The sequence below is a fragment of the Elgaria multicarinata genome, chromosome 20 (genome assembly GCF_023053635.1).
Source record: "Elgaria multicarinata webbii isolate HBS135686 ecotype San Diego chromosome 20, rElgMul1.1.pri, whole genome shotgun sequence".
NCBI classification, from domain to species: Eukaryota; Metazoa; Chordata; class Lepidosauria; order Squamata; family Anguidae; genus Elgaria; species Elgaria multicarinata.
The window spans coordinates 4,592,310-4,605,198 of NC_086190.1; the positions used below are offsets into that span (position 1 = coordinate 4,592,310).

Below are 12,889 nucleotides of genomic sequence, written 5' to 3' on the forward strand. Positions count from 1 at the left end.
GTTGCCCTTTTTCCAGCTCTACAGTATCTTCAGCATTGCAGCCTGCTTGTTCACCAGCCTGTTGCTCTGGCTTGGACAACCATGTGGCAAGAAGGAGGACCTATTGAGGATATCTTGCCCAAGCACCCTGAAAAACCAGGAACTGGCCCTGAAATTGCCTTACTCTATTGGTCCATCTCATTCAGGACGGACCACACCGACAGGCGGTGCACTATGGGCATTTGAACCCAGGACCGTTTGCCTGGGAAGCTCCTGCTCTGCCGGAGACCTGCAGCCCCTCCCTACAGATGGATCAGCGCCGGGTAGGCCAAAAGTAGGGGTGTGCACGGACCCCCGCTCCGCCCTGCGGGCTGATCTGAAAATTTTGGATCGGCCCGCTTCGCTCCGTGCCGCTCCGCCCATAGTCCGCTCCTCTTCGCTGCGGAGCTCCGGCTCCGAATCGGAGCTCTGCAGTGGAGGGGAGTGGTGCCAGGTAAGGCCCCCCTCCCTCCTCTCCCTTACCTGCAGAGGCCGGTAAGGGACCAAGGGGGAGGGGGGCCTTACCTGCACCCGTTCGCGGTCCCTCGGCTTCTTCAATTGAGCCCGCGGCTCAACCAGGAAGTCTAGGCCGTGCGGCCTAGACTTCCTGGTTGAGCCGCGGGCTCAATTGAAGAAGCCGAGGGACCGCGGACGGGCACAGGTAAGGGAGAGGAGGGAGGGGGGAATTACCGGGCCCTGCCACTGTCGCCGCATGGGCAACAGCGGCAGGGCCTGGTAAACCCCACTTACCTTTCTTGCGGAGCTCCAGATCGAGGCGAAGGATCCGCCTTCACCTCGATCCTCTTCGCAACGCTCCGCCGGCCCCCCAATCCTCTTCGCCTCCGCTTTAAGGGGAGGTGAAGCACCCCGCTCTGCTTCTAATTCGCCGGTCCAATTAGAAGCGGAGCACATCCCTAGCCAAAAGGACTCCAAAGAGCTGCCCTTTGCCAACACCTCTCGCATGTTTCGACTTTGGCCGGCCTCTGCCGCGGAGAGCGCTTTCTGTCTTTGAAGGGGCACCCAGTGAGAACTGCTCTTTGGACCCGCTCTGGCTAAACCCAAGGGTGTCACAGGCATTCTCCAGGGTGGAGCACGGAGGAGGAGATACGCCGGGCCTAGGCCGTTCTGGGCTTTATAGGTTATAGGCTGGAATTGTTTGTGGAAGGGAAAAGGGAAGGGTACCGGAACAGTGACCAGGTCCTGCATGTGCTGTGTAGAGCAGGTCAGGCCAAGAGGAACAGTGGAATCCTTTTCCTCTCCCTTCCGGCTGTAGGGGATGACTCGGTGTCAGGTTGCCTGGGGCTTGCGTCACCCTCCTGCCACAGTTATGCCTTCCAGTCACATGGGAGGCCTCCTTTGCGGGCCTGTGAGCTTGTTCCTGCTTTCTCAGGTTACAAGGCAGCTGGAGAAGTGGCAGCGGCCCGAGGCAGCTCAAGGCAGGAACGCCACCGTGCCTGCGCATCTCCCTGTGTCATAGCGTGCGCCTCCGGGGGACTGCTTCCTAAGGGCACGCCAGCCGGCAAATCCGTACGAGGATTTGTTTGTGTCTGGGGTTGGGGGGATTTCTCGGCTGCCCTTCCATCTTTAACTCCAAGGCATCTTACAGGCTGCATAATGAAAACAATACAGCAAATAACCACCCTAAACTTTAAAGAAAGGAAAGCTACGACGAAACCAGCGACACGACATCCTAATAAAACGTGCGGGGACAAGAGAGGCCCTGGGGAGAGCTGTGCCTAAGTGGGGTGCCACCACCCAGAAGCTCTGCTTTTCCGTTGTTTTTAAGGGCTGCATTTTAGTTTGCTTGATTTTATCCTGATGTTATATATTCCTAAATTCAGTGGAGGCTGGTGGTTCCGATGTCAGTGGGGCAGTGAATCCACTCCGGGTTTCAGTCAGAACCAGTCAGGACTCTAAAGGAGCTCTCCAAGGTGCAGAGTGGATTCACCACCCCACTGACATCGGAGCCACCAGCCTCTGCTGCTTTGGACACAGCCGGCGATATTCATCTCTCCGTTTTCCCTTCCAAAGATGTTGCAAGGCTGCTGTGTGGAAGGGCAAATTGTCTGGTCCAGTAGAAGTGCTTTATAATAAACAGGCTAAGGGTGCAACCCTAGGCAATCCTCAATGAGGACTAGCATTCCAAAATGAGGTTGAAGAAGAAGCATCTTAGGGCGCAAAACTATGCATGTCTAGGCCTGTTTTTTGAACCTGTTTCTGGAACATGAGTTCTTATTGATTGCAAGTATTTACTATTGCTTTATTTGTTTTTATATGGATTTGGCTGTGTCACACATTGTGCTTTTAGCTGATTTGGAGTGAAGGATAAATCACTGGTTTGAATGTTATTTTCTCAAACCATCTGGTGACCGTGAAGCAGCATATACATTTGACATATAAATGTACAAATAAATCAAAACAAACAAAAAGCACTGTGAATTTCTCGTCTGTCTGTCTGTCTGTCTGTCTGTCTGTCTGTCTCTCTCTCTCTCTCTCACACACACACACACTCAAACCACTGGCAAAATGGGAGGAGAGATGAGTTTGCATATGCTGCAAGAAAGGGAACAATGAACTTTGGTCATGCCCAAAGGTGACCTTTTCTTTATGATTCCTTTAGTGGAAACTGTGAACATAAGAACATAAGAAGAGCCCTGCTTGATCAGACCAAAGGTTCATCGAGTCCAACACGCTCTCCACACAGAGGCCAACCAACTGCCCACAGGAACCCCACAAGCAGGAGATAAGTGCAACAGAATCCTCCCACCCATGTTCCCTAGCAACTGGAAACAAAGCCCTATGAAGAGAGACTGGAAGAACTGGGCAGGTTGAGCCTGGAGAAGAGGAGATGGAGGGGAGACATGAGAGCACTCTTCAAATACTTAAAAGGTGGTCACACAGAGGAGGGCCAGGATCTCTTCTCGATCCTCCCAGAGTGCAGGACACGGAATAACGGGCTCAAGTTAAAGGAAGCCTGATTCCGGCTGGACATCAGGAAAAACTTCCTGATTGCTAGAGCAGCATGACAGTGGAACTGATGACCTAGGTAGGCGATGGGCTCTCCCACACCAGAGGCCGTCAAGAGGCAGCTGGACAGCCATCTGTCAGGGATGCTTTAAGGTAGATTCCTGCATTGAGCAGGGGGTTGGGCTTGATGGCCTTATAGCCCCCTTCCAACTCTACTACTCTATGATTCTGTGGTGGATATAGGCATACTGCTTGTGTTCCTGGAGGTAGCACATAGCCATTAGGACTAGTAGCCATTGATAGTCTTCTCCTCCAGGAATTAAATCCTGAACCAACGTGGGGGCTGGACTCCCTCGTTTAATTCAGTCCTGTGTAACAGCGAATCAGAGTCGGCCCTACCATTAGGCAGTGTGAAGCAGCCACCCCAGGCAGCAGAGGCTGGGAGGCAGCAGCAAAGCGTTAGAGAAGAGGCCTGTGTGCTCTTATGCCTTCTGCTAGGGCTGTGCACGGACCCCCTGATCCACTCCAGATCCTGATCCGCAACTTCCAGATCAGGTCCGCTTCGCCCTGTGTCGATCTGCCTGCGGTCCACTCCACAGAGCGAGGTCTGGCTCCTCTGCCATCACCGCATGGACGGCAGCACGGGGGCGCCAGGTAAGCCACCCCCACCCCCTTACTTGTGTTGGTTGTCACGGGCTTCAATTGAGGCCCTGGCTTGAAGCCAGAAGAGGCCACGGCCTTCTCTTCTGGCTTCAACTGGGGCCTCAATTGAAGCCCGCGATGGACCGCAATGGACGCAGGTAAGCCTCCCTCCTCCCTGCCCCCTTACCTGGCTCTGCCACCGCTGCTGCTGTGCATGGATGGCATCACTGGCGGCGCCAGGTAGGCCAACCCCCCCTTACCTGCGTCCGTTGTGGTCCGTCACAGGCTTCATTTGAGGCCCCAGCTTCAAGGGGAAGAGAAGGCCGCGGCCTCTTCCGCTTGAAGCCGGGGCCTCAATTGAAGCTCGTGATGGACCACGATGGACACAAGTAAGCCTCCCTCCTCCCTGCCCCCTTACCTGGCTCCATCGCCGTCGCCGCAGGGACTGCGGCGGCAGTGCCAGCGCCAGATGAGTCCCCCTCCCCCTCATTTACCGGCGTCCAGAGCTCCAGATCGAGGCAATCCGCTTTGCCTCGATCCGCAGCCCCCCGAACCGATCCGCCTCCGCCTTTTCCGGAGGCGAATCAGCTCGCTCCGATGTTGCTTCTCCGAAGCGAAGCAGAGCACAGCCCTACTTTCTGTCTCCCTGTGCAGTGGAGGGCGCTGTCCTAATATCAGTGCTGAACACTGATATTCAGTGAACCCTGATGAACCACTGATGTTCAGTGAACCCTCACATCTGGCCTTCGGATCAATTTTAAGTACTATATAAACACATAAAGAGGCTTTTAAAAAACAACATCATTAGCCTATATTTCCTTCTAGGAGTGGAAGTCCAATTACATGGGTCTCTCCTCTGTCCCTTTATCCTCATAACACCCCTGTGAGGTAGGCCAGTTTGGGAGCGACTGGCCCAAAAGTTACCCTGCAGGTGTCACAACCAAGCAAGGATCTGAAAAAGATCTTTTGCTTCTCCGCATCAAACCCAGACTTTGCAAATGCTGCATTTCTCCTATTTCCTGCTGGCTTAATCTCGTTTTAATTGCCGCTGCTGCACTATAGTTCGTTTATTGAGTTGCAATTAACAAAAACAAAACAAAACGATAGGTCGCCTCACGTTGTTTTGCGAGTGGTTTCCTGGAGCAAAGAGCTGGTGAAAAAGCGCTGCGTAAAACTGGCAAAAAAATTACGCCCAGGTCAAGGAGTCCAGCTGCCATGACATGGTTGTTGAATGTCGTTAGACATGCTATTTCCTGGGAAAAGCAGCTGGCGACAAAGCACTGGTTTCATTTGGCAAACATATACAATGCACGCACACATGCATGCGGAACAAAGAGGGCTGTGGAATTTATGAATGGCTGTTTAGTGCCGGGTTGCATTTTGTTTATTTAGCTCCCATAAAACCGCCCTGGAAATGTTGAATCGAAGCGCAGTGCTTAAAAATAACTAGTGCAATGCTACGTGCGGCTACTCAGAGCTAAATCTGAGTGAAATTGTGCCCCCTCCAGAGACCTTTGGCCATCGGACGGCATTGAACTGTAATAAATAAATACGTCAATAAATCCCATTTGGTTCCATGGGACTTGCTTCCAAGTAAGTACGTATGTAGGACTGCAGCCTACATAAATCAGATCTTCTTCTTCTTCTTCTTCTTCTTCTTCTTCTTCTTCTTCTTCTTCTTCTTCTTCTTCTTCTTCTTCTTCTTCTTCTTCTTCTTCTTCTTCTTCTTCTTCTTCTTCTCCTCCTCCTCCTCCTCCTCCTCCTCCTCCTCCTCCTCCTCCTCTTGAAAGCAGCTGGCGTGAAAGGGGATCCATTTGGCAGGCAAGTATCACACATAATCGGTGGCACGGCACTCTCTGAACCGGTTGTTGTTTCTCGTCGCTTGACATCTTCATGTCTGGAAAAGCCACCTGGTGCCAAAGCCTAGGGGAGCCTTTGGACAAGGAATAGACGGTGTGCCCCGACACGCGTGCACGCCCCGGGCGAGGAGGCGGGCGGGCAGGGTCAATGCGCCCCTCTCTCTTTCTCCCCCTTCCTTGAAAACACGGGTGCAGAAGGGAGGGCGAGGGACTGAAAGAGCCCCCCAGTCTGCATTAAGGTCTCTCTCTCCCTCCTTTCTCTCTCTCTCTCTTTCTTTCTTTCCCCACCCTGCTTTCTCTCTCTCTTTCCCCCACCCCTCCTCTCTCCTTCTTCCCACCCTCTCTCTCTCCCCACCCTCTTTTCTCTCTCTCTTCTCCTATCCCCCACCCTCCTCTCTCCCCACCCTCCTCTCTCTCTCTTTCTCTCTCCCTCACCCCTCCTCTCTCTCTTTTCCCCACCCCTCCTCTCACTCTCTCTTCCCACCCCTCTCTCTCTCTCTCTCTCTCTCTCTCTCTCTCTCTGACGCGGTGGTTTTTCCAGGGATCTCGGCTCTCTTTTCCTCTCCGCCCCCTTTCCCCTCCCTCTGCGCGCCCTCGCTCTCTTCCTCCGTTTTGCATGTCACTCCACTGAGCACCTTCCCTACGCACCTTCCTGAGCCGAGAACCACCCCGAGCAAGGCAGGCAAGAGCCGGGCAAGCCAGCCCAGCCCAGCCCCGCCGCCGCCGCCGCGCGCCGGCTCTGATCCTACTGCTGCCACCATCCGCACCCTCCGGAGCCCCGGGGTCTGCCCAGGGACCCTCCTCGCGGAGCTGCTGCTGCTGCTGCTGGCGCTGCTGCAGTCCTGCCTGCTGCTGCTCTTGCTGCTCGGGCTCTTTCGCTCCTGCTTCGGTCTCCGGCTGCCGGTGGCCCCGAGCCGAGGAGGCGGCGGCGGCGGCGGCGGCGGCGGCGGCGAAGAGAAGAAGGAGAAGATGTCGGAGGTGCTGCCTTACAGCGAGGAGAAGATCGGGCCCTATGGCGACGGCGGCGACGTGGGGCAGATCTCCTTCACCTGCCGCCTGCAGGACACCAACAACTTCTACGCGGGGGGGCAGAGCAAGCGGCCCCCCAAGCTGGGGCAGATCGGCCGGAGCAAGTGCGGTAAGCGGGGCGGGGGGGGGGTAGCCCTCCGGGGCAGGGGGGGGTAGCCCTCCGGGGTAGGGCGGGAAGCGGAGGGCGGCTGGGTGGCGGGACCCTCGCCGGGATCGCTTGGGACCCCGGAGGGCAATCGGTGCGTGCACATCTGGATGACTAAGTCACCCCACTTCTGTGTCTCAAATCCGAATCGCTGATGGGCACGGCAATGTGCAGCGGCACAAACTCCACTGACTCTTGGTGGAAGGGCTGCTGGCGAGGGAAGGCATCCGTGAAAAACGAAATCTAAAAAATCCCCTGGTATTACTGATATTTATGTTTAATTCCCCCCCCCCCACCTCCACAAAACACCTCTAGACCCTCCAAAACAGTCCCTTCCTTCCTTGCAAGAATCCTAGGCGTGAAGCTGTCCCATGGGGTTGTTTCCTAGTAGGGAGGGGAGGGTCACGCAGCCTGAAGGTCCCACACAGTCCAACAGAACCTCCCCGGCTCCCCGTTCCCCCACCCCGCCATGAATTAGGACACCCTTATTTATTTATTGCATTTATATCCCACCTTTTTTCCTCCAAGGAACCCAAAGCGGTGCACATAATCCTCCTCCTCTCCATTTTTATCCTCACAACAACAACCCTGTGAGGTAGGCTGGGTTGAGAGGCTGTGACTGGCCCAAAGTCACCCAGTGGGTTTCCATGGCCGAGTGGGGACTAGAACCCGGATCCCAGTCCAACTCTTTGCCCTATTGCTGGAGTGGCAAATATTTGTCATCATCATCATCATCATCATCATCATCATCATCATCATCATCTAATAATAATAATAATAATAATAATAATAATAATAATAATAATAATAATAATAAATATTCCTAATTCTGCGCCTATTCAGTGTTTCTCATAAGTCCACTGAGTCCTTTCATGCCTCCACATTTCTGCCACTTCTCCCTTCGGCTGATACTTTTGGCTTGCCTGGCTGCCCCACAGCATCCAGGCCAGGCACACCTGCCCCCTTTTGCCCTGTACAGAAATATTCGCGATGGCCCTGCGTCCTGTGGTCCTTCTGCACTCTGCTTGTGTGTGTGTGTGCGCGCGTGACTGATAAGTGACAGAGCTAGAAAAGGAGTACAACCAACCGCCCTACAAAAGATGGGGAGAATATGAAGATTCAAAATCCATGAGCTCTGTCCTTCCCTCTTTCCTAGGGAATCATGCAGCAGGAATGAAAAAGGCCTTTGATCTGTGCGTGAATGGAGCCAAAGTGCGGAGTAAAAGGGGGAGGAGAAAAGATCACTATTTCTTCTTCTTCTTCTTCTTCTTCTTCTTCTTCTTCTTCTTCTTCTTCTTCTTCTTCTTCTTCTTCTTCTTCTTCTTCTTCTCCTCCTCCTCCTCCTCCTCCTCCTCCTCCTCCTCCTCCTCCTCCTCCTCGAATCATAGAATAGCAGAGTTGGAAGGGGCCTACAAGGCCATCGAGTCCAACCCCCTGCTCAATGCAGGAATCCAGCCTAAAGCATCCCTGACAGATGGTGGTCCAGCTGCCTCTTGAATGCCTCTAGGGTGGGAGAGCCCACCACCTCCCTAAGTAACTAGTTCCATTGTCGTACTGCTCTAAGAGTCAGGAAGTTTTTCCTGATGTCCAGCTGGAATCTGGCTTCCTTTAACTTGAGCCCATTATTCCGTGTCCTGCAGTCTGGGAGGATCGAGAAGACATCCTGGCCCTCCTCTCTGTGACAACCTTTCAAGTCTTGGAAGAGTGCTCTCATGTCTCCCCTCAGCCTTCTCTTCCCCAGGCTAAACATTTCCAGTTCTTTCAGTCTCTCTTCATAGAGCTTTGTTTCCAGACCCCTGATCATCCTAGTTGCCCTCCTCTTCCTCCTCCTTCTCTTTGTCTTTCTCCTCCTCCTCCATTCATAGCACTTTAGAGCAGGGCCACTCCAGATGTGTTAGACTAGAACTACCACCATCCCCTTTGCCACGCTGGCTGAGGGTTATGGGAGTTGTAGTCCAATGCATCTGGAGGGCCCCGGGTCAACCTAGACAGGTCACTGACCTCCAGAGTAGTTTATAACCTAAAACAGGCCAAGAGGAAAATAAGCAATGTTGGAGGGGAGGCATGTGGGGAAATGCCCTGCCATGTACTTCAATGCTTGCTTTGGCTCCGGAATGATGTTTAGCACAGTCAAGAGACCTGTGGCACCTGAAAGGCTAGCCCATTTATTACAGCACAGGCTCTTGTGCCCTAATAAACAGGTAAGTCTTTCAGGTGCCACAAAGCCCCTTTGACATTTTTCTTGAAACAGATGAATGCAGTTTCTCCTGCCGGGAATTTCAAATGATGGAGGTGTGAGGTTGTAGATTGGGCCAGCTGTGATCACATTTTGGGAGTTTGGACACCCACCCACCAAACACTCCTGTTGTGAAGTGCGCAGAGAGCTGTGGCTATTGGGCGCGTGTGCGCATAGAAATAAATAAATAAATATTGCCCCACTAGCTAGAAAGCGTCCCACACCTTTTAGCTCAGCCTTTGCTACCCCATGGAGTGGGGAAGTTATTTATTTTTATTTTATTTTTATTTATTTATTACATTTTTATACCGCCCAATAGCCGAAGCTCTCTGGGCGGTTCACAAAAATTAAAACCATCATAAAACAACCAACAGGTTAAAAAGACAAATACAAAATCCAGTATAAAAAGCACAACCAGGATAAAACCACGCAGCAAAATTGATATAAGGTTAAAATACAGAGTTAAAACAGTATAATTTAAATTGAGTTAAAATTAAGTGTTAAAATACTGAGTGAATAAAAAGGTCTTCAGCTGGCGACGAAAGGAGTACAGTGTAGGCGCCAGGTGGACCTCTCTGGGGAGCTCATTCCACAACCGGGGTGCCACAGCGGAGAATTCGTCACAGTTACTCAGATGGTTCCACTTGGTCACATTTTTGTTAAAACGAGCTGGGTCAGAAGAGGTAGCAAGCTTTGGAGTTGAACAGAATTCAGCTTCAGGCTGGGAGCACTGAGTGGCTGCAGGCAGCCCTTGCTAAATGCTGCCACCCTCAGTCCTCATCTCAGGTTCATTGATGTAAAATGACAGGATGGAGTAAAAAACCATTTGGAGAAACCTGGTTTTTGTTGCATTCCATTAGAGAAATAAGCATCTGGGTCCTTTTAGAGACAAGTTTTCTATTTTGACCTGAAATGAAGTGACAATCAGATTTGTTTTTACCTGACACAGGAGGATTCCCCCCGCTGTCAATTAATAGAAGGTGTGTGTGCATGTGTGATTGAGAGAAGAGCCTCTTTTCTGACCAGGTTTATAGATTTAGCAATTAATTTAATGATAGTAATGGTAGCCAGTATGCATCGCCATCATCACCACCTCTTCAGCTGAAACTCTGTCACCATTGTGGTCAAGTGTTCGTTTTTTATTTTTGTTTTTTTGTGACCTTGAAAAGACCGGATTAAGAACGTAACCTTATCTGATGTGTAGAATTCTTGGCGTTTGATATCACCCAAATGCCCTTCTCGAAATAGCATCACATCTCTGAACTGCCAGGCTCTTTTCTGAAATTTATGTTTCCTGATGAAAAGACATCATTGTCTGCTCTCTCTCTCTCTGTGTGTAAACCTTATGCAACGTGTGTGCATGCCTGAATGCAAATGAGTCTGTGTGTGTGTGTGTGTGTGTGTGTGTGTGTGGAGGGGTCCGTGTATCACAGAGAAGAAATGTTTTGAGACTGCAATCCTAAACACGCATAGCAGGGAGTAAATCCATATTCAATACAATGTGGCTTACTTCTGAGTAAACTTTCTATAGGAGTGCACTGTAAGTAAGGAACAAATGAAAATTCGAGAGAGGGGATTAAAAAAACAATTGCGTGTAATGTATTGGAATGTCCTTCCCCAAACTCAAGTGGGGTACCGCATTTGGATGAGGCGGTGCAGGGAACACTTATCAAATTTGCAGATGACACAAAATTGGGTGGGATAGCTAATACCCTGGAAAACAGAAACAAACTTCAAAGTGATCTCGATAGTCTGGAGTGCTGGGCGGAACAGAATGAAATTTTATAGGGATAAATGCCAAGTTCTACATTTAGGAAATAGAAACCAAATGCACAGTTACAAGATGGGGGATACTTGGCTCAGCAATACTACAAACGAGAAGGATCTTGGAATTGTTGTAGATCACAAGCTGAATATGAGCCAACAGTGCGATGTGGCTGCAAGAAAGGCAAATGCTATTTTGGGCTGCATTAATAGAAGTATAGCTTCCAAATCAAGTGAGGTACTGGTTCCTCTCTATTCAGCCCTGGTTAGCCCTCATCTAGAGTATTGCGTCCAGTTCTGGGCTCCACAATTCAAGAAGGATGCAGACAAGCTGGAGCATGTTCAGAGGAGGGCAACCAGGATGATCAGGGGTCTGGAAACAAAGCCCTGTGAAGAGAGACTGAAAGAACTGGGCAGGTTTAGCCTGGAGAAGAGAAGATTGAGGGGAGACATGAGAGCACTCTTCAAATACTTAAAAGGTTGTCACACAGAGGAGGGCCAGGATCTCTTCTCGATCCTCCCAGAGTGCAGGACACGGAATAACAGGCTCAAGTTAAAGGAAGCCAGATTCCAGCTGGACATCAGGAAAAACTTCCTGACTGTTAGAGCAGTACGACAATGGAATCAGTTGCCTGGTGAGGTTGGGGGCTCTCCCACACTAGAGGCCTTCAAGAGGCCGCTGGACAACCATCTGTCAGGGATGCTTTAGGGTGGATTCCTGCATTGAGCAGGGGGTTGGACTCGATGGCCTTGTAGGCCCCTTCCAACTCTGTTATTCTATGATTCTATGATCCAAACATCTATCCACACAGTTTGGCTGCCAGTCATCGCTTGAGACCAGAGCCACTGAGATTTTCTCCTGCACAAATCCTGGCTTGATTGTAAGAATAATAGAGATCATGGAGCCTCACTGTTGCTTAAAAACCTCTCTTGTGCAGCTTCTATTCATTTTGAAGAACTAACCTGGTGTTGATTGTACTCCCTGGGTCATATTTGTCCTCTAATTCCTCCTACTGCCTTTAATGTTCTCCCAACTCCATGGAGATCCACTCCTGAATTGGCTGTTGTCCTTTATCTCCTGACAGGGTGAATGTCAGCGATTCAAAGTTACGTGTCAGAAACTGCACTGTGTATTCATGGTTCTGTTTTTCTGCTTTCAGTTGTGATCGAAGACGACCGAATTGACGACGTGCTCAAAAACATTTCAGAAAAATCACCTCCTGGAGTTTAAATCTCCTCAAAGAGACGCTGAGGAAATGGAGAGGCAAGAGAAAGAATTTCACTTTTAACACATTTGCGGGCAAAATGAAAAAAGAAACCCCAGAAAAAAAATGCCCTTTGAGGTTCTTCATTGCTAGCCTGGGTTCCACCTTGCAAAATCTGCAACTCGTATCTTAAGAAGCAGGCTCAGAGGCAGAAGACAGAAGAAGGCAGTTTTACTGGTGTGCAAATAAATAAATAAAATGATAATAATATCACCCTTTAACCAGAAGCTCCAAAATCAAATAATAATAATAAAAAATGTACGAATTTGAAATGTACTAATAAGAGCTCATTTGTCTAAATGAAGGCTCCAGTCCTTTTTCCCTAGACGATCAATAATGTGCAATTTTCAATCTGGAGTTTTAAAAAAGCTCTTTAAACAACGGAGCAGCAGGAGAGAAACAGCAAAAGCGGTATTTTCTGACCCTGGCAAACATCGCTGGTTATACTTATTTTGAATAAGCACTTGTTTACATGGTGAAATCTTACGAAAACGATTCCATACATATAATATGATCTGCATTTCCATTTTTTAACGCCCCCCCCCCCACAGACATCCATATTCTGGGATGTTGGGGAGGGAAGGGGGACAATGATCTATAATTATAAATCAATGAATATATATTTAATTCTAGTTAACTTTTAAAGTCTCAACAGAATGTATGGAACCAAAACTTTTCTAAGGAATGGATTCTATGAGGGAGGATTATCTCGGTTTTATTATTCTTAGTAGTATTATTTAAAAGAAAAAAGATTGTAAAGCTGGTATTTCACTGTCGGAGAATGTGGTTGCTCTCAAGCAAACAGAGAAATTTAATTTTATATGTGAAATGGGGGAAAAATGAAGTTTATGCATCGCTTTTTCTAATGACCACTAGCAAGCAGACTATAACGTAGGCAGCCTCTGCATTCTTTTTTAAAATATCGTGAAGGTTTATTCTTTTTTCATAGAGTGTAATTAAATAA

General features: G+C 49.8%; 1 protein-coding gene across 1 annotated transcript; it reads left to right on the forward strand.

Annotated features, from left to right (window-relative positions):
• The first annotated feature begins 6,455 nt into the window (after positions 1-6,455).
• Positions 6,456-12,451, forward strand: CAMK2N1 (calcium/calmodulin dependent protein kinase II inhibitor 1). The gene is made up of 2 exons (XM_063145202.1): positions 6,456-6,624; positions 11,821-12,451. Exons 1-2 carry the CDS (start codon positions 6,456-6,458, stop codon positions 11,889-11,891), a joined length of 240 nt encoding a protein of 79 aa, XP_063001272.1. The 3' UTR covers positions 11,892-12,451.
• The last annotated feature ends 438 nt before the right edge of the window (positions 12,452-12,889 follow it).

Excerpts from the sequence above, each read along its gene's own strand:
- CAMK2N1 (XM_063145202.1), top strand. The coding sequence starts at position 6,456 with ATGTCGGAGGTGCTGCCTTACAGCGAGGAGAAGATCGGGCCCTATGGC. Across the intron at positions 6,625-11,820 it reads GATCGGCCGGAGCAAGTGCG|TTGTGATCGAAGACGACCGA; the intron begins GTAAGCGGGGCG and ends TTCTGCTTTCAG.